At 41.5% G+C, this 24,160-nt stretch overlaps 1 protein-coding gene across 7 annotated transcripts in view; it reads right to left on the reverse strand.

Annotated features, from left to right (window-relative positions):
* EML1 (EMAP like 1) overlaps positions 1 to 24,160 on the reverse strand; it is a 131,246-nt gene that overhangs the window by 74,273 nt on the left and 32,813 nt on the right. For 2 of the 7 annotated variants that reach the window (XM_082058223.1, XM_082058222.1), the window contains exon 1: positions 8,382 to 9,157. The exons of 1 other annotated variant lie outside the window; for it this stretch is intronic. In XM_082058223.1, the coding sequence (XP_081914349.1) occupies positions 8,382 to 8,448 (67 nt within the window). In that variant the 5' untranslated portion in view covers positions 8,449 to 9,157. Of the gene's footprint in view, positions 1 to 8,381; positions 9,158 to 24,160 lie in introns of those variants that run through there. 4 more of the 7 variants (XM_082058217.1, XM_082058218.1, XM_082058220.1 and 1 more) reach the window with 4 other exon arrangements.

Raw genomic sequence — 24,160 nt, forward strand, 5'->3', positions numbered from 1 at the left:
AATTTTAAAAATGGATCTTTTCTTGCTTCTCTTTAGAGAAAGGCCTCAAGCCCTGCAAAACATATAAATGCTTAACTTTAAAAATGTATGTATAAATTTTTTTTGTCCCAAAGGGTCCCTAATTAGTTCATTAAAACATGTGAACACAGAGGAAATTACTTATTTCCAAACTGAAATACAACCACCACAGGGATCTCAGGCATACATGCTGTCTAGCATAAAAGGGGGAAAAAGAAAAACACTACCCTCACACCTCCCTCTGTGCATGGCATTATACAAAGTTAGCTAAATTACAGTGATGTATATTTTTTACTACGAGAGCCAATATTTCTAAGAATCGCCATTTTCTTAGGTTCAACTGAAGTTTGCCATGAGCACTTTCAGAGTTTGAAACTGCAGTCCTGTTAAGTCCGCAGCCAAACTCCTGCACTGCACCAAGATTTTGTCTCTTACCCCAAATCATATCAGTAATTGTTCACTGCATTACACTGAGCTATTTTAAATATGCTTTATATCCATCCTTCATATAATCCATGGACATGAACTCCTTAAACTCAATTCAAAATTCAATTTTTACGTTCACAGTTAGGAACCTAAAAAAGATGGCCTGATTTTTCAGATCACTTGAGCATAGTCCTAGCTGTCACTGCCCTATTATTTTGGCCTATAATTGGAAGATGTAAGGCGACAAGGCAGAAGTGCAGGCAGTGATTAAAAGACTGGCCTGAGTCTCAGGATATGCTAATGCCTGTGAGGTTTTTATCAGTTTAGATAAAGACCCCGTTGCCGGCTGTGGCCCAACCAGACCACCCATCAAGCCGCAGCCCCCACTCACCTCCCAGCAGCCACCTCCGCTGTGTGCAATTCATCGGACGTGGAGCGGTAGGACCACATTGTGTAACACATGAAGCCTTTCGTGCCAACTGCAGGGTCAGGAGGACCCAGCTGCCGGACCCTGCATGCTGTTTAAAGCAGCCTCTCATTTGGGAGTTGGAAGGATGCTTTCTAGGCAGCAACAGGTCTGTGTAAAACACTTTGGGAAATGCTGGACATGGAAGAGGAAAGGAAGTACTAGACTGGTAATTGGTTTTAGTAAACATAAAATAAATATAAAACTGACTGTCAGCATCTTTCTCAGGTTTCAGGATGATTCCCCCTCCACACCGCCCGCCAAGAGGGGAAAAAAAAATATATATATAGCTGTTCCTAACGCTACTGAGTTCAGGGTACAGAAACCTTCCAGAGCCTCAGCGAAATTCTAGACACCACTGCACAGCCATCCCCACTTGGGTGTACAGGAGCTGCAGCGGGAAATCTGAAAAGCTTTTTCTGTTTATTGTGTTTGCCACCACAGTTGTAAGAAAAAGAAACATTACGTTTTCATGAAATACAAGGTTCTTTACAAAGTTTTCATTAAAAAAAAATTTGCCTTTACTATCTCAAAACAATGATTGTTTCTCTGTCTTTTCTATTAATACATTGCAATATGTTCATCTATTTTGTATCTCAGGAATCTCACATTTTAAAGCTTGGCTTAGGCTCCTGCTCACACACAATTCTCAGATGACTACGAGCCAGTAGCAATGTTTTATATATTGACCTGCAACAGATTACAGGAGCTATACTTAAAACCAAAAATATTTCTTCTTTCCTTTTTGCAGGAAACTTACATATGTTTACAATAAAATACAAGGTCTATGCTATTAAGAAATGCAAACTGCTTTTATCACGAGGTGTTTATTTCAGATAAGTAGTAGTTTCTACATCCCACAATATCTAAGAACACTGCTAGAGACCTCTGATCTGTTTTCAAATGAGTATATTATATTTTTTTCAATAATCTGTCATTTCAAAGGAAGACAAAATAATGACGGACCATGTCAGATTTTACTCTTTGAAAGTAATGGAGTGTGGACAATCTCACTTAATTACTTTCCAAAGAATTAATTTAGTGAAATCATGTTAACATATCATTATCTCCACCCCATCTCCCTAAAAAACCTCAGGGAGCTACTTCCACATTTTAATTATGTAATGGACGAACATTTTAATTTGTGTTTCATGGAGAAAAAGCATCTTCCATGGGTCTTTCTGCACTCCTTCTAAGCTTTCACCATTCCTTATGGTTGCCCAATTAGTGTCATTTGCCAACAGCAAGCATGCCACAAAAAATATAGTCATTATACCATTTCACACAACCTTCCTACTAATTCTCTCACATCTTCCTCAAGATTTGAATGATCAAAGGACAGGTTCTTCGCTACAGTTTCGTAAAATTTCTCTTGACAAAAGAACAGCATCAGCTTTAAAAACTTCATCTTATATTTCTAAGGAAAAGAGAAATGGAAGGAAAGTCAGGATAAAACCTGTTACAATGTATGTCACTGACTGGTGTACTCCCTCACTGCCTTCTCATGTATTCACTTCTTAATAATATACTTCCAATATAATTTAAATCCTTATTTGAATTGTTTGCACATGGTTTAAGCTTCAGTAAAAGAATCTGAGTTTTGCTATTCTTAATTAGAACTTAAAGCACATATTTTCTCAGCTCTCTAAAGTACTATTAAATTTTTAAAAAACTCCTTGAAGATCAGACAAAGCATGTTTTTCTGCTGAGAGCCAAATGCTTTAATTTGCAATTCTATATGTTGTTTTATTCATGATAAAATACTTGATACTTGTGGTTTCTGTCCATACTGCTATCACTGACACAGATTCTCTATTGAGGTTTGACTGTCACCCAATTATTCCCTCATGACTGATCTCTATTTTCATTTGTTTTTAAAGCTTAATTTAAAATAAAAAAGCAAAGAAAGTATTAAATTCCAGCAACTGCAATTAACGCTATTCATGATTAAAATGAACTTTAATAATTCATTATTTGGAAATACATAGCTAATTAAAGAGCAACAAATTCATTGTACTCCTATAGTGTCTTATTAACAATCATAGTTTGAGCTTTAGTAGGCTAACAATAAATATTGTGAAAGTGTCCATTACAGCAAGTTATTTTTATTTCATAGTGTACCAACTTATTCTGCATTCAGTTACTGCACACACACAAAAATGTGTTTCTGTATGCCATCTCTCCCCTTAATTTCAGGATAGAAGAAGATAAGTTCTAGAAGCAACTTGATTAAAAAAATCAACTTATACTCTATATAGCTCCAAAATGTGGGAAACAGACACTAAATGTAAAGTTCAACCCAGTATTATGTTTAAGAGTTCAATTGTAAGAGCCAGAACACATCTCAATGAAAGGAAAAGTAAGAACATGCTCTTCAAGCAATTCTGGGTAAATATCTTCTCTGTCCTACAAACTGATAGAAGCTTCATGCAGGGCACCTCCTTCGCTCCTCAGTCCAAAACATGCTACCGGCCTGGAGAGAACAGGCCTAGAGATAAACACGAGAAATGCTGGTTTGTCCGTCTGTCTCTGCTGTTACAGGCTATTGAGAAAAACAACGAACACAAGTAACACTATTAACTCATTTGCAACATCCTTTCATACATGCTTGCAACATCTTTCCATACACACGGAATCCGCCCAGTGAGAACCACATGAAATCCAATTTCACTTTGCAATATTCCTAAGAAGTGATCACAGTAACACAAATCACAGTCCCTTCCAACGCTCAACAGTTTTGAACTAGTGACCTGAAAACTGTAAGGTTCAACATACCATTACTCCTTCTCTAATCCAGACTATTTTGTCCGGTTTTGGTCCAGCTGTAGGAAGAGGGTGACTGGTTGTATTTGGGAAGGTCAGGGAGAGGAAGGGTGAGAGTCAAATGGGAAAGAAGAGCTGACTGCCACAATAACGCTGTTCATACAGGTTTCCTGTTTGTGGCATTCACTTCCTCACCAACACAGCATCACTCCACTTGTAGGTACACGAATTAGAGAAAAAAACATACATATATTCAATTTATTTTCAGGAATGGTAGATAATTACAGCAGCAGAAGATTCAAACTAGAAATAAACTGACCAAAACTAGTATATGAACTGATTCACACAATCTACCTTTCATGACTTAAAAGAAATAGTGACTGAAAGTTATCAAAACTATTATCTGTCGAAAATCTTAATAATATGATTTACTGGTTGGGGGGTGAAAAGGAACTGCTACTCTTTAAACGTTTTTTTAAAATCATTCTGCCTTTTTTTAAATTTTAATATGGTTGTTTTTATAATATGGAATCATAGAATAGTTTGGGTTGGAAGAGACCTTAAAAATCATCTAGTTCCAAGCCCCCACCATTGGCAGATACACCTTGTTTTTTCTACTAGCAATTACACTTCAGGTAATCACTTAAACAGAACAGTTATTAATATTATGGAATCCCCTGCAAAATAAATAAATTTTGTTAAGAAAGAATTTGGTTTACACTTTTTTTATTGCTTTACCCAGATATTCTATGTTTGAAGTCTGTCAAACAAGGCATCTGTGGTTGCAAAAGTGGCTATTTGACAGCTACAATTTTCCCACCAGCCAAGTGAAGAATATACAAAAGATGCTACAAGCTATAAATTAATAAAGCATAAATTCTCACTTCTCTAAGTCCACACAGGCATTCTGCAGAGCACAAGAATCACAGATTTCATCCTTTACGCTCTACATGCCTAATAACCCTGCCCACAGTCATTAGCGTGGTGCAGACCGTGATCATTAGGCCATCGTTACAGCTATAAATGGACAGGGAATTGTGGTCAGAGGACCCACAAACCTCTGCTCACACCCTACATGCCTCCACAACCTGTCTGTAATCACTACTGATCACTCTGGCACCTCAATACTGGAGGCGAGACAAGCACTAGTCTATAATGCCAGCACGTGCCCTGTTCGGTAAAGTTTCAGGTCCAGCATGGCTCTCGCTATCAGTTTTTAAGCAGACACTAAAAACCTCCACACAGTCTTGGCTCATCAGTATTCTACCACTTTTATGTTCAGCTTAAATAACACATTACTAACACCCTGACTGACTGCAGATAAGCATAATGGTTTTCTAGCCAAGAACTACATAAAAGTTACATCAATACCAAGGAGGGTATCTATAACCAGGTAGGGTTAATATTATCCACGCTTTACTTTCCAACATGCAAAATAAACCAACAGTGTTCTTCATTACCTAGAAAGTGAGATGTAAGTTGAGAACTGTCCTTAGACAGGCATTAAGAGGAGTTATTTTAGTGTCTTTCTTAAAAATAAACAAACAAACAGAATAGGCACAGCAACTAGCAAAATGTTTTCTGCATCTGGAGAGACTGTCCTCTGAAAATCAAGAGGGAGATTTCAAACTAACACCATAAGTCCCTCCAAAGTAGGTATGTACTCTCCTCTGAGTTTACAGCTACAGAAACTAAGGCAACAAGAATGGAATAACTTGCCTAAAATCACATTACGGGTTTGTATTTCTTGCTTTGATGTCATCTCAGACTGACACTTGCGTTCATTAACACGTTTCTCAAACGCTAACCCTACCCTACTCTTCTGCAAAACAGAGTTGCAGAAAGTAGGTGTCTTTGAATTAGCTGTGCTAAATATTTGCCCTAGATTTTAGACATGCAGCTCCAAATGAACGTATTTTCCTTGCCTCTTTCTTCTCTCCCTTCCTTCAATTTTACTCATTTCAAGCCATAAAAATATGTTACTAAACAACTATGTAGACTAAATCTGCATATGAATAAAGAAGAAAAAAAAAAACAGGATGACCTAAACACCGAAATTATTCTCCTGAACCCAGAGCCCTGTCTAGAGATAAAGGGAGGCTTGGGGTAAGTTTGCCTTTGTATTATTTCTTTCCTCTCTAACCAGGTCCTCCAACAGCCAAGACCCTGGTCCCTTGTGCCCATCACAACCTCCTGCTCACCACCGGTCCCTCCCTGCCCCATCTCCTCTGTGCTGCCACTCACCCCAAGCAGGGAGAAGGGACCAGAAATCCTTGGGCCCAGGCCAGAGCTCACCTGCCGCCCTACAGGTGACCCACAGCTGTTCGGACAGGAGCACAGGCTTTGTATCCTGATCTTTCAAACACAATACATCCAAGCAGGCTCTCCATCATTTCTTCAGTTCAAGACTATCAGAAAATTCCACCTTGTCTCTACTTGCAAAACTTATTTCTTCTATGTTCAGAACAGAAAGCCTCTCAACATACAGCAATGATCACTTCGAGTGCTTACCAGACATTTCTGTATTTCACTTTACCCCTATATTAAAAATCACATTTTCCTTCACATCTCCACCACTTGCTTGCTCTATTTGGTTCTTCTTCATGCCTGCCCCACTCCCAGCTTCACATCATCTTTCATACTACCCATTGTACTTGCAAGAGCTTTCCACCTCCCTGTAAAGCAATTTTCTTCTCCTCTTGCAACCTCAAAACCCCCATCAGCATCCTCCATCTTTATTTTTTCCCTCATGGGTTATGTGTGTCTGATCATCTCAAGGCAGCATTCAAAGGCCCACTTCTCTTGTTCTTCCTCATCTCACTGAAGGCTAACTCATAAAAGCAAAGGCTTCTGAATCAAGCCACCTTTTTTTATAAACACAGAATAACACAAATTTACAACAGTTCTTGAGCTCACTATCTACAATGAGATGACAGCTAGACGAGATCTCGTCAGTAACACATTCTAGAACATAATACTTAAAGATTAACTAAGATTTTAAAACCTATGTACAGCATAAATATGTACAGCTTAGTTCTATCAGGTATAATAGGTGCCCAGAGTTACAAAATCAACATGAGTGACAGTTCTCAGAAATTATCTACTTTGCTTATTCCAACTATTCAGAAAGTGTTGCAACTCCTACTGTTCCCATATGTGTGCTACCAGCGTGAACACTGTAAAAGCAAAGCCCAGGGATTTTGGTAGGAAGACAGCCTGCTTATAAATGGGTTAGAGTATAAACTTTGAAATACATTGCTCTATATTTTCTTTTTGAAAACACTTACAATGAAATATTTATTAACTTTAGGCAAAACAGGCATCTGCTATTAGCATACAACCCCCGTACACAGTCATAGTTTTCTCTCCTGAAGAGCTTTGAGAATATCACACAATGCGAAGCCCACACGCACCACTCATCATGCCCTGAAAAACTGCTCCCACAGTCTCAAGGTCCACACGTATTAGAGGTTTTCACTAACCCGTCCCTTTCTTGTGCCACACCACAAAGAAAATAAAGTAAAATTTATCATCTTCATTTCTTGCAAGAGAAGAGGCAGCTATGTTTGATGCAGTTGCTGTCATGAAGCGATTTAATATGAACCTGAGTCCAGCTGTTCAGATGGCAGTAGAAAGCCAGACCACTGCTAAAATCTGGAGGTATAAGAGACCCACAAATCAATTTTCAGTGAAACATGAGATTATGAATTCTCAGAATTTTGTTGCTAAAAAGCAATAACTAGAATCAAAATAAGGTATTTTGAGCTTAAAGTCTACCATGAAGAATTCTTTGTAACATTCAGGATACCAGATTTATTTCCCCACAAATAACAGTAAACACCAGCTAGCTGAATAATCCCAAATACTATGCAGGCCAAACTCCGAACACCACCTCTGAGGATACTGGCAGCTCCTCTCCTTTCTTTTTTACCACCTGTCACTGCAGCCCAGCAGCTCCCTAGCCACTGCCACCCAGGTGACACCACCACGCCAGTAACCTTAAAACACAACAGAAAAATCAGTAACTACAGGCCAACTACCTCAACTCTACACAGGCATCTGACACCTAAAAAACTGTCCTTCGCAGATGTTGGGAGCCCCTGGGTGGGCTCTCCGGGGAGGCAGGGAGGGAGGGGAGCTGGGCAGGGGGCGGAAGGACACACCTGCCGGGCCGCACCGCGCTGCCCGCCGCCGGGACGCTTCTCTCCGCCGCTCCGTGCCGCTGCGCGCCTCAGGGTCACAGACGTGAGCTCACAGCTCGGCCGTATACATATATATATAGGTATATGTATTATATATACACACGTTAGCATACAGGCAGCGGAGACACGTAGCGGTGGGTGATCGCTTCTCAGGCAGATACATATATATACATAATATATACATACATATACACATACGCACACATTTCTACACATATTCCCGTGAGGAGGTGCAGGAGAAGTTCCTCACAGAGGCTGCCGGGGGCTGGCAGGTTTCCCGCTGCATAACGGGGGACGCTGAGGGGGTGAAGTTTCCTCCCTCCTCCTCTCCCCGAGTTACGCCGCGGAGCCGGGCGGCCCTGGGCGTCGGAGCCGTCGCCGGCAGCCCCAGGCAGGCCCGCTCCCGGCGCTGCCTTCCCCGCGCCGGCCTCCGTCTCCGCCCCGCCGGGGCGCCGGGACCCCTTCGCTCCCCGGGGACGGCCGCGGGAGTCGGCCCCGGCCCTTACCGTTGCAGAACTGGAGCAGCGAGGAGGTGTCGTAGAGGCTGCTGTAGCTGGAGAAGCCGTCCTCCATCCTGCCGCTGCGCTCCCGGCCTCCCTTCGGCTGTCCCGGCGGCCGCCCGCTGCCTCCTCGCCCACACGCTGAGGAGCGGAGGCGGCTGGGGCCGCGGCGGCCTGCTGCCTGCCTCACTCAGTTGCCATGGCAACCCATTCACTCCGCCGCGGCTGGGGCGGCGGCCGCTCCGCTCCGCCGCTGAGGCGAGGGGGGAGACCCGCGGGGCGGGGCGGGGCGGGGCGGGGCGCCGTCTCGGCGCGGCGGCGGCGGAGGGGGCAGTGCGGGAGCTCCCCTCACCGGCCGCGGGGCTGCTGCACCGCTCGGCGGCCGCTCGCCCCGCGGCTCCCCGGCGGGCGACGCAGCCTCCGCCCCGTGGTTCGCCGGCGGAGGGGAGGTCCCGGCGCCGCAGCCCTGTCAGAGCACGGCCGGCGGGATCTCGCGGGAAGGGAGCCGCTGGGCGGGCGGCGGGAGGGCCGGGACAGCGCAGCGATGAGGCCCGGGGAGCCGCCGTCTCCAGCGGGGAGAGACGAGGGGACCGCGGGGCGGCGGGGCCAGCGAGGAGCCGCCTGTTTCGCCGGGCGAGGGGCCGGCGCGGCTGTTACTCCTCAGCGGCCCCGCCGAGCCCCTGCGCCGGGCCGGGCCGGGCCACCCCTGTGCCGCCCAAACCCGGTCCTGGTCTGGAGACGAGCCCCGGTGGCCGTGCCGCGGCGACGGGCCCAGCGAGTCCCGGTGTCCTGGTGGAGGCGAGGTGGAGCGAGGCCACCTCCCATCCCTGCGCAGGGAGGTACCCGCTGAGAGCACTAAACCAGAGTTACCGAACGGCATATCTCTGAATTAAAGCCAGAAGTTGTGCAGTAACTGTTGGGACAGCCTGTCAGCTGGATACAGCCGCAGCGTCCCTCCCTGCTGCAGCAAACGCTCTGCTTGTTGCTGGTCCATCGGAAGCCACTTTTGCTTCTTCCACTGAGGCAACAGACCGCGTGTCATTGCACCTTATGTCCTCCGCTGGTTTCAGCAGTGATTCAACTGGCTACAGGACAGGGTTGTCAAGATAATGTAATTGATGCTCTCTTACAATAACAACAAGCAAAAAAGATACATACTGTAATTTGTCATACCATTTTAATACATTTTTAACTATTTAGTTTGAAGAATATTATACACTTTTCCAATATAGGATTCTAAAATATTATGGTTTGAAAAAACACACATAACACAAAACTGCTTTGATCTCATTGTGGGCCTTGGGTGATCGCTGAGACCAGAATAAGAAAGTGTCTTCCATGCCAAATTCTGTTCCAAAATAAATAAAACAGTTTAATTCAAAACAAAACTATAGTTACACACAAAAATAAGAGCTACAGTCCGTGCTGGAAATTAGTGCAAAGTAATGTTGAAACCTGTAGGAAAGGATTATTCTCTATTGCTTTTTCTCAAGCTAGCCAAGTTAATAAATAATTTCAGCCAGTTTAAATTTTTCTTTATCTAGATGTGTTTAAAATGGCCAGTCATGGTGAGGTGATGGTAGTGGTACAAAACCGGTGGCTAGTAATATTGTAAAATTATTTCATACCTTACAAGCTTGAATTTCTGTGCTAGGGATATTGAAAGGTCCTGTGACTGAAAGGCATTTTTATTTCAAGCTCCTCAAGGGACACAAGAAAAATAGTGCGTTACATATTGATAGCACCTTTGATCTTGAAAAATGCCAGAGCACTTAACAAAGTGTATCTTCAGGTCTCAGTCCTTTAAGGAGCTTTTTGCAGGGCAGTTCCATCATGTGGATCCACTTACAGACATGGGTTCAGTATATATGAGTCTTTTCACCAACCACTAAACCATGGTAGTGCTAACACAAAAATATGCTATAAAATTAGGCAGAGATATCAGTTCCATATTAAAGCGGAGTGAAAAGTGCTCCCTCCTGAATTGCCAGTGCCAATATCGGTAGAGTTGAAGTCATCTCCAACACAAGTACTTATCCAGCATGATAGTGCTTAACTTGTATGTGACAAAAACAACTGTGTTTTATAGCTGCAGGCTATAAAATAATGGAAATTTATAGTATCTTAATTATATTAAAATTTTTTAAAAGGCATGAAAGATAAAATGACTTCAAAGATGCTAAAGACAATAGATTAACTTAATGTTCTAAATGAGCCATGATTCTTTCTTGTCTTTAAAATTAACAGTTCCTTTAGGTTTTCTTATGACCTTTTCATGCATAATCCATCAGACTTTTCCAAGACTTTTCTAAAAAGTTGTACATGCAGGAACACAGATGTGCAAAAGATTTTTAGCAGGCAGGTTCCAAGAATAGAAAAATTAAGACCATTTTTAATACAAATTTCAGTGAAGAATTTCCTTAATTTTAAAATATTATTGCTGTGATCATTTTATTCTTTTTGAGGTTGAGAAGTGTTTTAATATGCTGTTTTTCCACTAGCTAGAGACAGTGTCAGCAGAAGTAGTGTGCTGGCCATAAGATGTCAATGTTAGCTTAACCTATACCTGCTTCAGATGTGCAAGTTTTGGCAAATAAATCTATGAAATCTATGCTATCTAGATGTATTATGTCTGCAGTAAAATAATGTGTTGTCAGTGAGAGTGCTACAAAGATGAGAGAAGTAAATGCCCAATAACTTTTACGTCTCCATTTCAGAGGGTGAGGATTAAAAGTCACTCAGAGACTCAACTCTAAACCTGATCTGAGCGCAGCATCATAGAATACCCACCAAAATTAGTTGTGAAGGTGTCAGTGGAACCTGTCAGCTCACCGCACTGCAAATCAGCTCAGTGATGTGACAGAAAATTATATCACCTCCAGTTTCTAGATGCTGTTATGATGCTATTATGTTCTGAGGGCAAGGGTTAGGAAAGGAAAACGGTTTCATAATTTAATTGCAATGATTTTGAGACCTGTTACAATCTTATTACACTAAACTGCACCACAAGGCACAAAATGAAAAAGAAATTCTGTCTGGCTGTGGGAACAATGGGACAATGGATCTGAAGGATGCACCAGTGTGTCTGGGATTTCTTCTGGTACAGCAAAACAATGAAGACACTTCTTTCTATTGTCCACTTTTCAGTAAACTGTAGCTTTAATCATTTGTGCAGACCCAAGCTAGTGCACTGGAAAATGGGAAATTATACAGACAGGAATGTGGCATCCTGAGCAATATAGTGGGACTGATGTATCTGGAGGGGATTTGTTGCTGTACATTTGTGTACACGTGTTGTTGTCTGTGTCAGAAACTCTGTATGATGTTACATGTTGAAAGCTGTATTTTGTAACTGATGATTTAAGTTTCACTTGTATTGAGTAGTGTAATACAAATGGTAAATGAGAACAAAAGATCTTTTACCTATCCCTAGCTGAATTTTCAGGAACTAATACTCTAATTTTAGGACAAAGAAAGCTTGTTTCACTCCCTGTTATTGGCTATAGTAAAATAATTTTGATGTTTTATGTATTCCTTTTCTCTTTTTATTTCTATTTCTTTTACATTACTAGTAAATACCAAAAATAACTTGCAGGATTTTCATATCAGAAATATTGTAGCTTATAACTCTCAGCAGTCTAGAATTGTGTAGTATTATAATATATTATAGCAAATGATCCTCTCAAGTCAAGAGTGAGCTGTCCCAGTCACTATGTCAATATGAAACAAAGAGATCTGACTTACAGTATGCTCTTAAAGTCCACTAAAATAGCAGACACTGATTATATAAACCTTATCCCTTGCACTGTTTACCTTTAGCAATAGTGTTGAGAGGAAAAAGCCCAATACCAGCATGTTTCACTTGACTGGTACAGAAGTACTTTAGAAGAGAGACTTTCTCTTCTGGGTCAGTTCTGTGGCTCTGTCATTTGAGGGCATCAGGCTGATTTCACCATGTGGCGGTAGCTTGGACAGTCTATCCTTTGTACCCAACATCTGGGTCTGTGCTGAAGGCCATTGCCTTCAGTGGGCTTCTTTGGGGAATGGGATGGTTTTAAGCTGAAAGAGGGGAGATTTAGGCTAGAAAGAAGAAATTTTTTACAATGAGGATGGTGAAACACTGGCTCGTTGCCCAGGGACATGGTAGATGTCCCATCCCTGGAAATGTCCAAGGCCAGGCTGGACAGGGCTCTGGGCAACCTGACCTGGTTGAAGATGCCCCTGCTTATTGCAGGGGGGTTGGACTAGATGACCTGTGAAGGTCCCTTCCAACCCAAAGTATTCTTTGATTATATAATGGCATTGAGTAGGAGAAGGGCAGCCTGGTCCTGTGATCTGGCACTCTCAAAGTAAATAAGTTTCTCCTCATATTCAGATGGCATTGGGCAAAGAGTCACTATCAGCAAATGTGCTGGTTTCACTAAAATTTATCAGTGGATATAATTATAGCATCTACTTTACCATGACTAACTTTCGAAGAGTCCCTCAAGCTCTTTAGCAATGATTTGATATGTCATGTTTACTGCAGTGTGATCAAAGGGAGCTGAGCTCAGCTCTGTACTCATTGTGTTTCCATTTGGGATGTAACAGTCCATTTCACAGTCTTACTTTATGAAGCAGTCAGTCTCTGCTCAAGCCTGGAAGGTTTTAAATTGCATGTTTGTTCAAGTTTTGCTTTTCCTCTGTGAGTCAGAAGTTTCACCCATTAAAAAAACGAAGCACTGCAACACTTGGTGCCTGGCCCTGGCCTACAGTCCAAAACACAAGGCATCATGCCTGTGCTTCTCCCTGAATAATCTATCCCTCATTAAAAACAGATGAAATGGGCACTTCTTCCAGCCATTCGCCACAGGCACTGGGAGTTGGGTGGTCTCAAAGCTGGCGTCAGAGCACAGGCCTCGTTTCACTGACGTGATGCTCTGCGTCAGTGCTGAAAGATGCTGTGCTTTGGCTGGAGCCAGGGCCGGTGCTGGGCAGCCGTGATGCCCAGCGCCAGCAGCACCAGCAGCACCAGCAGCACTAGCACCAAGCGCCAGCAGCAGCAGCATCACCAGCATCACCAGCAGCAGCAGCAGCATCACCAGCATCACCAGCAGCAGGCAGCTGAGCACTGCAGGAGCCTGAGTGAAGGAAGAGCCAGTGCCTGGACTTTAGGCACTAAGGATGAGATCAGCACTTAGCAGAGGGGGGCTCTGGGTTAAGTTTTGGATTTAGCTGCCTAAAATTTGCTGAAATCCTGATTTAGACAGATTTTTTCTTTTTTTTTTTTTCTTTTTTTTTTCTTTTTTTCTTTTTTTTTTCTTTTTTTTTCTTTTTTTTTCTTTTTTTTTTTTTCTTTTTTGATTTTTTTTTTTTTAATTTGCCTTTTCTCTTCAGTGAGCAGCAGCAGAGATTGTTTGGGGTTTTTTAAGAGAATTTCATGCAGTGAATAAATTGTCTTAATTCTTCAGAAGTGGCTTTTCCTCACCACTAGACTATCTCCAAGTGTTTTAGTAGGATTCTCTGTCAGGGTCCTGTCATAGGCTCAAATAAGGATTTCCTCTCCTACTGTGCTGTAGGAAAGGAAGAAGTGCCTTGCCGCCCAGTCTCCTTTATGAAAACACTTCAACTGCTGGAATAATCGTTCATTCTAAATAGCAGGATTCCAGCATTTCAGCCACAGCGGGGATCTTCATGAATGTCACTACAAAGCATCCTTCATGCATGTGGGAAAGATGGGGTATGAGGGGAGGATCACCATTATGCCAGCACAGTCTGAGCACATTAAAAATACAGTATAACAAATGTGGGTTGAAACCATCAAAGGTATGCATGTTTTACAATCCAAATGAAAATATGTTGCAATATGTCTGTATACATCATGTTATTACAAATGACATATATTGGAACTGTGGAATTTTCCCCATAATTAATAAGAATATTCTTCATCATACTGCCCAGGGGAAAAAAAATATTGCTTTGCAGATTGATTAATTTGTAAATACAAAGAGAAGGCTTTGAAGATGAAAAGAATAATGCTTTGCACATCTCTGACTCTTCCCATTCAAAGATGGGAGGCTGCTCAGCAAACAGTAATGCTTTCAGACTTGCACCACCTTTTTGAGCTGAATGTTGTCTTTATTTTACTTATTTGGAAAATGAGAGGGAAAACATGACAGAGTCAAAGTCACGCCAGGAAGTCAGTGACAGAATCAAACCAGAATTACTACCAGTTGAGTGCACTAGCTATAGGGCTATCCTGCCCACAAACACTGAATGTATTACTTTTACGGTTTATCATGAAATGCATTCAAGCATAGCACCTGCAGTAGAAATACCCTTATTTTTGTGAGATCCTCCATCAAGCTGGGTTCAATGCACTTCAGTGTATGTAATGGCCAGCTGCAGATTTGTTACACCCACAGATATAACATTATGATACTAAACTGTTGAGAAGAAAAATGCACTACAGATATGCAGGAATGAATGCCTTTTCCACCTTCTGTGCAATCTGTGCTGATGGGAACAGCATTTCTGAGATATTAATACTCTGAGAGATTGATGTGAAGAGGCGTGAGGATGGATGACATCACCCAAAGAAATGACCCATCCGCTCTTCAGAATTACTCCCTTAAAGTTTGAATTTCTAGCTCAGCTCTGCAAGCCTATTTTTGGTGACTTCAGTCCTACGCAGAGGCTGAAAGCTTCCAGCAGCAGAGCTCTCTGAGACCTGTGTGTTCAGGGGCATGAATCCTGCTTCCTGGTAGCGTTGTTTCTCTGGTTTCCAATGCAACAGATTTGGCACAGGTTCACCAGTTCCTCAGCTAGGGCACAGCAGGGTCATTCCTACAGGTCTGTATCACTTCTCACGGGGGATTCCCTCCCAGTAGGAAGAACATTTTGCACCCACTGAATCCTCAGGCAGGTAGGTGTGGAGAAGTGCTTTCAGTGAGTATGAACAAGGGATGCTTTTGTGTGGCTAGCACTGCATTGACGCTCCTCCTGCACGTGACTGAGATAACCTTTTTTTTCTTAGTTCTTGTGGTATGATTGTAAAGATGTTACTATGACAATAAATATTCTAGAGATCTATTTTGTGCATATATTTAAGTCATATTTTGTTAGAATTTAATATCTGGTTTATACAAAGCCACGACAATATAAATCTGTGCCTTGTGAATTAGATCACAGAAGAAAAAGACTAGAACAAAATATAGAGTAGATATATGTTTTAAAAAATACTTAAATTAACTTAAGTAACTTTAAATTAACTTAAAAACTTAAATAACAGCAGAGCAAACTGATCATTTAAGGTGTAGACAAAAATTACCATTTTTTAACAAAATGGTACAAAACCAGTTGTTCTTTTCAATGTTTAGAATGAGCATTTTAATTTGACTGTAACAATTTACAAGAATGTGTAAAACCCAGAAGCAGAAACCAGGGTATATGTCCAAAGAATATATGTCAGCTATACTGTGAGAGAGAAGTCTCTCTCCTCTGCAGATACCCACAGCACTATTTCTTACATTCCTTGGTCAGTAGGATGGTGGTTTAAATGTGTGCCTTGTCAGACATGACATTCATAATTTCCCAGCTTCCCATGTCACTGTTTCACTGTCTTTAGGATCCAGTATAATTAGGGGCATCTCATGGGAACCGGTGCATACTAAGAGAATTTACTGTCAGCCATGTAAATAATAAAGCACACATAAAAATGTATGTGTAAAATGAAGCACCACATCCGTTCAATATATTAACGTTAGAAGGGGCTAGCCAATCTTATTTATGTCACTTTCTACATTTGCAATAAGAGCTAAAATGGGTAATTTATGTGACTGGAAATTTGCCCAGATATGGAAAATTAACTATGGCAAGTGCCTGCAGAGGTAATTGGAAAAAATACTGCATTTCTTTTAGTGATCTTATATGTTATGCTTGCTTCTAGTTAGGAGTTTATTGGAAAAGCTAATTTGCTCTACTAAACAAGTCACAGAAAGCACTTGCAGAGTTCACCTCTAATCTTACCCCCTGCCACCACACATGCTCATTTACCACCACAACTAACCTACCTTAATGTTTTGCTTATATGTCTCCTGTATCTTTCATCAAACACAATATTAATAATACCAAAAGAGGTAGGGGAAGAAAAAAGACAATATTCCATTTGTATGGTGTGGGTCATTTCTGCAGGGGACAATACAAAGTCCACTGTTTCAAACTCATTGAATTCCCATGAGCTTTTCCCAAGCGGGTGCAGGAGCAAGAGGCTGGAAGGCAGGATGACCTACAAGGGATACGCAGGAAAATCAGCCCACTACACTCGCAGATTCCTTTGATATCTGCTGGAGCCCAAGACCACCTACATCGAGACCTTACATCCCTCCTCTGCTTTTGCTGCTTCAGCCTGTTCCTGCTTTCCCAGTACAAGATCCCAAGGCACAACCTGGGAATGGAAGAAAACAGTTAAATCATCAGCTAATCTAAACTTGGCTGCCTTGAGAAAAAGCAATAAAGAATAATCTTTTCCTACAGTTTTCAACATTAACTGATTTCCAGCGTGGACTGTAGCTTTGACTTTTGTGGGTAACTATAGTTTTGTTTTGGATTAAACTGTTTCATTTACTTTGAAGGAGAATTTGGCATGGAAGAGACTTTTTTGTTCTGGTCTCACCCAAGGCCCACAATGAGATCAAAGCAGTTTTGTGTTATGTGTGTTTTTTCAAAGTGATTTCTTTCTGCAGATTCACAACAAGTGTATCCAGAAATTTAGAGAAAATCAGTTTTTCATCTTTTAACATATCAAACTTCAGACATAAAATGCAACAATGTAAGTGGCCGAACCAAAGAAGCTTTCACTGAATTGCCCAGGAATATCGAGGTTTAAATTGCAGGATCAGGTCTATACAGTAATAAAATATTTGGCTTTTGGGGAAAGAATGCTGGTTGTTCTTAAAACACCTCTGCCAGCCAGTGCAAGGTGTAGTATTACTAATCCTCCTCAGGGGAAGCCATGCGTGGCATTCTTTGCTTTGATGGTGGCATTCAAGAGTCCTGGACAGAGGAAAAAGTAACAGGGGCAATAATGACAGTCTCTGAATGGAGCCCTGAGAAATAGTCCAGGCCCTGCCGCCTGGCTGCCAGCCATCCAAGTATGAAGAACAATCGTACATTTGTTTTGGATACCAAGTCATCTAATTTTAAAAACGCTTTCTGATGCAGCAAACGCTTTCTGATTCTTAAGTATTTCACCACCTGATGTTTCTCTCTCAAGCTTTCAAAGAAGCAAGAGAACACCAGAGCTACGGGTAAGGGAAAGGAGGGAAACTAAAAGGATTTTGTCATTAGTGCAGTCATAATTCAAGAAAAAAAGGGTAAGAAGATAAGTTCTTTTCAACTTTTTGATGCCTGATAACCCCTCCTTGTCCCTCCACTTTCTGACAGAATAATGCTGGAATAAAGACTAGAGTGAATCTCAAAAGAAAAATATGTGTTGTGTGCCATAAATTATACAAGCAGATGCAGCCATGAACTAAAGAATGAAGAACATAAAACCCCTGCCGCGTGCACTGGCTGATGAAGGGCCGGAGGTTGCCAAGGGACAGTGCGTGACCATGGCTCAGTCCAAGCCAGGATCTCGCTCTGAACATCAGCCTGAAGCCCTGTCATGCAGGGTCTTGCTGCCCTAAGGCGTTCTTCCTCTTAAACAGCCCTTTTACATATCGGTAGATGTTTAATGAATGTTTTGGCTGTAGCCAGCTTGTGGCATATTTTGCAGATGTCTGAGAAATCTTGCAATTAAGAATTTTGCATCTTTTCCCCAAACCATCCCTTCAGACAAATATGCCCACATGAAGGTGAATGAGTCTCCCTAGACCAAGGGATGGGTAGAATAGGCCACTGGCCAAGTCTTCATCTGTTGTGACCTCGCAGAGCACTATCAGCTTCAGCTGAAGTCTTGAATACGTTACCTTTTATTTGTTAGAAAAAGTATTATATAGCTTAATGGTGCTACATACAGAAATAATTAAAAATAACTTAGCTGGCTGGCTAGTGCTCCTCAGAGACTTAATTCAGCTAAACAGTTGTTCAGCAAAGTCTAAACTCTGGATCCAGATTTTTCGGATTTCAACATCTACAATATCTCCTCATTTTTTGTGGCATTTTCTGTTTCAAGATATCAGCAGCTATTTTCTTATTTAGCAATCATTTCAGCAGGAAAAAAAAAAAAAAGCAATTTAGATTAATTTGACCAATTAAGAAAAAATGCATTTCAAAGAAGTTGATGGCATTTATTTTATATCAGCAAGATGATTTAACTAAAACCTGTATAAGACTGGGTAAAAGGACATTTTGCCAACTTCACTATTTTAAATGTCATGTGGTGGCCATCCAAGAATAAGGAATAAATAATACTTTGTGCTGGAAAAGAATACATATGACTCATGATTTTCAGCTGTTACACATGTGAACTTGTGGAAAATGATGCAATTAGAGACTAGAAGCAGAGCACAATATCTGTTTACATTCAGCTCTGCTGAGCAAATCAGAACTGCTGGAGGACTGCAGAAAAAATGTCCTTTTCTCTCTTGCTCATGTCCTCCATGGGCTATGTACTGCTTTGAGTTACATCGTATTTGTGCAATACAATTAGAGGATAGTCTTGATAAGATTTAGCATTTTGTACTTTTTCCATTTGTCTGATGAAGAGTGTTCTGTCATTCATTCACCATTTCCTTCCATGTGAAATTAGGAAATATGGCATGTGAAGACTGAAACCCAGGGTTTTTCCATCCCTGCATGTTTTCCCTTGGAGCTCAGAAACTCAAGTTATTCCAGTGTAGATGAAGGAGAGAGAATGTAGTAATAAAGTCCCTGGTTTCACCACAAGCCCCTTTCTGACCTCATCAGAAGAAAGTATATGGAAAGTGGTCGAAATATTGAGGATAAATATAGATGAACAGCAAAAGTATGTTGCGGTAAAATCAGAAAGACAAAAGCACAAAATAAGATACAAGCATGGTCACTGAGTTAACAAGATGTAATTCCACAAATGTGTGCCAATAAGGGTGAGGGGGTGCAGGTCCACCCCTCAGGGGTGCGAGACAACAATCAACTGACGACATGGGGATGGTACAAGTGATTAAAGAGTTTTTCGTATCTATCTTCATTAAAGCTGTATTTCAACAAACATGTTAAGCCAGTGCTGTTGCTGAAAAATGTTGTTACACCCTCCCTGCTCCACTCCATTCCCATCTCCTCGCTGGTCTCCTGCATCCCAATGCCACAGTGATTTGTGAGGGTCTGCAGGAGTCTGGATGGGGGAAAATTAACCTAGCAAGTAGATGATTGTAACTAGGATCAATCGGTTCTGCTGTTTGATTAATCTCATGGCTGCACTGTATTCAGATAATTTTTTTCAAATTCACCAGACTTGTTAACCTCATCCTATGGTGCTTAAAGGGCAGACTGATGGAAGGATGGGTAGTTACTGTCTCTGAGTAACTAGATGTATAGAGTGTCAGATGATCAGAAGTAGGAAAGCATGGTGCCTATCTTTTAAATGGAGAAAAAAGAAGGAGCTAGGAGATTATTGATCACTCTGGTTAAATTCCATTCCTGCCCCAAAATCTAGGATCTTTTAAACAAACCATTTGTAAGTGCCTGAAAGATAAAGGGGAAGTGAGTAGCATTCAGTGTGAGTTGTAAGAACAAAGTCAGTCAAACCAATCTATTTCGTTCTATGACTGTGTTGTGCTGTGGACAGGAGAAAGGCAGTTGGTGTCATGTAACTCAACTTCAGGAAGGCTTTTGCACACTCATGGCACTCTCATAAGCATATGAGGAAACACAGCCTTGCTGACCCTGCTACACCTGTTCTAACAGGTATAAGGCTGTTCAGGAAATTATACTTAAAAAGTGGCACAAAAGGGAAGGATGTATGAAAGATGATTCTGCACAGTTTTCCACATTTTCATTAGTGACTGAAAAAGGAAGCAGAAGACATGCTTAGTAAATGTGCAGGTCACAGCATGGGAGCTCTGCAAGTATGCTAGTCAGTAAGCAGATTAAAATTTTTAAAAAGATCTTGGCAGCTTGAAGAAACTATCTGTAAAAGCAAGATAAAATATACTAAGGACCAGTACAAGGGACTACATTTAGACAGATATTATCTGCTGGAAGGTGGGTAATAACTGGTTAGGAAATAGCTCGGCTGAGGATAGACCACAAAACAAACATTGCGTCAGCTATGTTATGCAGAGTGGAAAAGGCAGGCAGCATACTGGAATGGATAAATAATACAGAAAATATATCAAGAAATCCTTCTACTCTATTCAGTACTGATACCACTTCAGCTGGAGCATTAAGTCCAGTTTAAGTGGGGTTCAAATTGTATTAAGAAAGATTCTTATTCAGGTTAGACATTAGAGAAAAAATCTTTCCAACTGTGAGTGCAGTAAAGCACTGAGATTAAGTTGCCTGGTGCAGTTACAGAGCATCCATGGAATATCTCTAAGATTATTTTAGACAAATGTATGTCCGATTTGATGTGAAATATCTGGTTCTGCCTTGGGTCAGACTGACTAGATGAACTCTCAAGGTCTTTACCAGCCTAGGTTTCCTGAGATCCACTTCACCGAGCTATTGTCCAGCCCATTAAGAGTTCTGGGGAACAGTAGCTGCAGGCACACTTCCGTGGGCATTTAGCTGATGTTCTCACTTGAGATTCAGAAGTAACTGGCTGGAGTGCCTCTAATAATCCCACTTTACTTACAAAATCTCTCTCAGTTTCTACTAAACTGAAATAATAAAGATTAGGGCATTGTTCCATTCCTCTGTTCTGAGGAGATCAAATCTTGCCCCCATTTAGGTCATTGGCAATATAGTCATCCTACCCCTAAGGGCAGTTGATGAAGAAAGTACTGTAGATAATGTCATACCAGAAAATCAATTGATATACAAAAAAATGAAGTCACTTTTCTGAGGACTCACGTGTACGGTGCTGCTGTTCTGGGGGCTGGTGATGGAAAATCAGCCTTTCTTCTCACAGTCCCTGGTGCATGTCAGGTCAGGTCAACACAAAACAATCACAGTCCACTAGTGCTCACTAGAAAATGAGCTAATGTCCCTTTTCCTCTTATGAGAAGAAACAAAGTAGAGTAAAAACTTGGTAAAAAAAAAATCACTATCGCAGTTGCAATAGTGAAAGACTACAAGTCTGAGTAGGCATTAAGACTGAGGTGTCCTCACTGTGTCCTTCCAAAACCATACATGGGATGTCTGGGATTTCATTTCCCTACTATGTTCCCAATTTTTGGATCTACTCCTGTAATGCTCATATAGACAAGCTGATGAAGTTAAAAGGCTATTCACACTGACTGCAGTATTTGCTTTCAGTTAAAAGCATTTCATTGCTATTTAGCAGGCAAACACGGACACACACCTATGGAAAGGAGAGCTCTCTCTGGGTTTGATGCTCGTGAGCATCTGTAATCAGCACATCTGAAAATATTTTAAAGTGAACTCAGCCTGTATTTGTCTTCATATCACAAAGTGCCCCTAGGGACAGAATCGAATGTTTGGGTCTGTTTATATTATTCCCTTGTATGAGATGAAAGGCATTTATGCATCTCTTTTCTCTGCATTCACAGGCACCTACACATAAAGGCATTCTGTACAAACCGTCCTCCCTTTCCCTCATAAAACGGTGATAATCTAATATGATTTATTTCTTAGTGACACAATCTCCTAAACATGCATTGAAAATGATCATTAACCTTGAAGGCTAGATTGTGTTTTCTCTACTTGCCCTTCGCAGTGCTAACAAAAGTAATTTCTACAAGAGAAATGTGGCTTTTGCATTAGCTGAGATATAAATTTAAATTAATAAAGTCTATTAATCTTTTCTATATTCCAGAACCTAAACAACAAAGTTTAAAATTGTGTCTTCACAGTTATGAAACTCAGGTTTACCGCTCTGCTTAGATGGAATAGTGTGACATTTGAGACAGCTGCAACATCTGGATCTGTGCCCAGCAAAGGGAGGTGTTCCGAAACACCGATTTGATCCAAACTCTTTCTAAGTTTAAAGAATTCAGCTGAAGGGGAGAGGCACACACAAGTGCAAGTGAGCAACCCATGCTTTACTATTGCAATCCAATTCATTTAGCTGCTCTGTGAGTATTCAGGTGTGGAATCACTGCCGACGTACAGAGTCAGAACTACTCAGATTCAGGATCAGACCGACTGGGATGATTTGGTGGGAGGACTTTTAGATCAGACAGGTGACAATGTCACCTCTGTGTTAGAAAGTAACTATGATTCTCTTAAAAATAAAAAGCACTGTTCAGTTCATACTGCCTGTTCGATGTAAGACAAACTCAAGCACAGGTCCAGTCTAGTAGGCAATTTGGGTTCAGAAAAAAAACTGAAGTTATTTGGCTGTGCCTTCATCACAGGCAGTCACTATGGCAATGAGAAAATATTGTGAGGTATAGGAATGATGGGAATATGACTCAGAGAGTACAGAAAAAGAAACATTCAAAAACATAACTCCCAGTAGGCACAGAGTACACTTTTCAAATGTATGCACAAATCGAGCAAGATAACCTGGTACTGCTTTGCACTGGTGTGTGTATTGGGGAATGCGGATAATAAATAATGAGCCAGGGTGCTGCATGTTTTCAGCCCCTCTATTATCAGGGGGAAACAGAAGCTGGCGGTGAAGGAAACGATGATGCTTTGCTCGACTCCTTCCAGCCCTGTGCCTTTCCCCACAGGTCGCTGTGTGGCTGGAACAGTGTTTATCGGTGAGGGAGATGTTTGGACAGACCCAGCCAAGTCAGCATGTGACTTCCGTGGCCTTTCCAAGTGAGAAGCCCTCTCCTTTCACTTGTGAAGATATGGAGGCTTGTGGGAGCCCCTGTATGAAGTCTCCCATCTCACTGACCATGGTCCCATTGAATTGGGGTTTGATCCAAACAGAAAGCAAGCAGCCTGAGGCAAGAGCCATCCTGCAGGGACACATCCCTACAGAGCATCCCACAGGGAAGAATGACCAGGCTAACCCACACCTGTCCTCTGGCTGGCCCCGTGCCATGTGGGCTTCAGTGTGCCACACAACAGCCGTTTATAAAATAGCTTGTCCTCAGAGGAATTTTCTCCCCAGTTTTGCTATCTAGTTATTTAGTTCCAGGAAGCATGAATATATATATATATATATATGTATATATATATATATATGTATATATATATATATATAAAAATACACACACTATTTTTTTCCAGGTCTAAAAAGCATCTACCTCATGCAGCTAATGATGATTGCATGGCCTGTATTAGCACTAGTCATTCTCCAAACTCTTTATGCATTTGGCCTCAGTAGCACTCTGACATGGTCAGTTCCTCAGATCGATTATGCATTGTGCAAAAGCTTTTCTTTTAATCAAATTTATGTTCTGCCTTCTACTTCGCTTAACGTCTCTTTATCATTGAACTCCAAGAAGCACCAGATTAACTATGCTCTCTGTATCTTTCTTTCCCACCCCCCGTCCTTCTCAAGCTTCCTCTTCAATTTACTCAAAATCTTCAATCGTTTCTGCCCTGAAGGAGGTGAGAGCTTCCTTCCCCATGGGTTTCTGGGATGTGTGAAGTTTGGGGGCTGTCCCCAAGCTTCCCCTGCTGACCTGCAAGCTGCTCCTTCTTCATGAGAAATTCAGCGATCTGCAGCAGTCCGCTGCGCCCTTTGATCCTGCTCCCCCGAGTTTTACTATGGGAGGTACAACGGAGCCCTGAGGCATCAACAT

This window comes from Streptopelia decaocto (assembly GCF_964273445.1).
Source record: "Streptopelia decaocto genome assembly, chromosome: 7".
In the NCBI taxonomy this organism is placed as follows: domain Eukaryota; kingdom Metazoa; phylum Chordata; class Aves; order Columbiformes; family Columbidae; genus Streptopelia; species Streptopelia decaocto.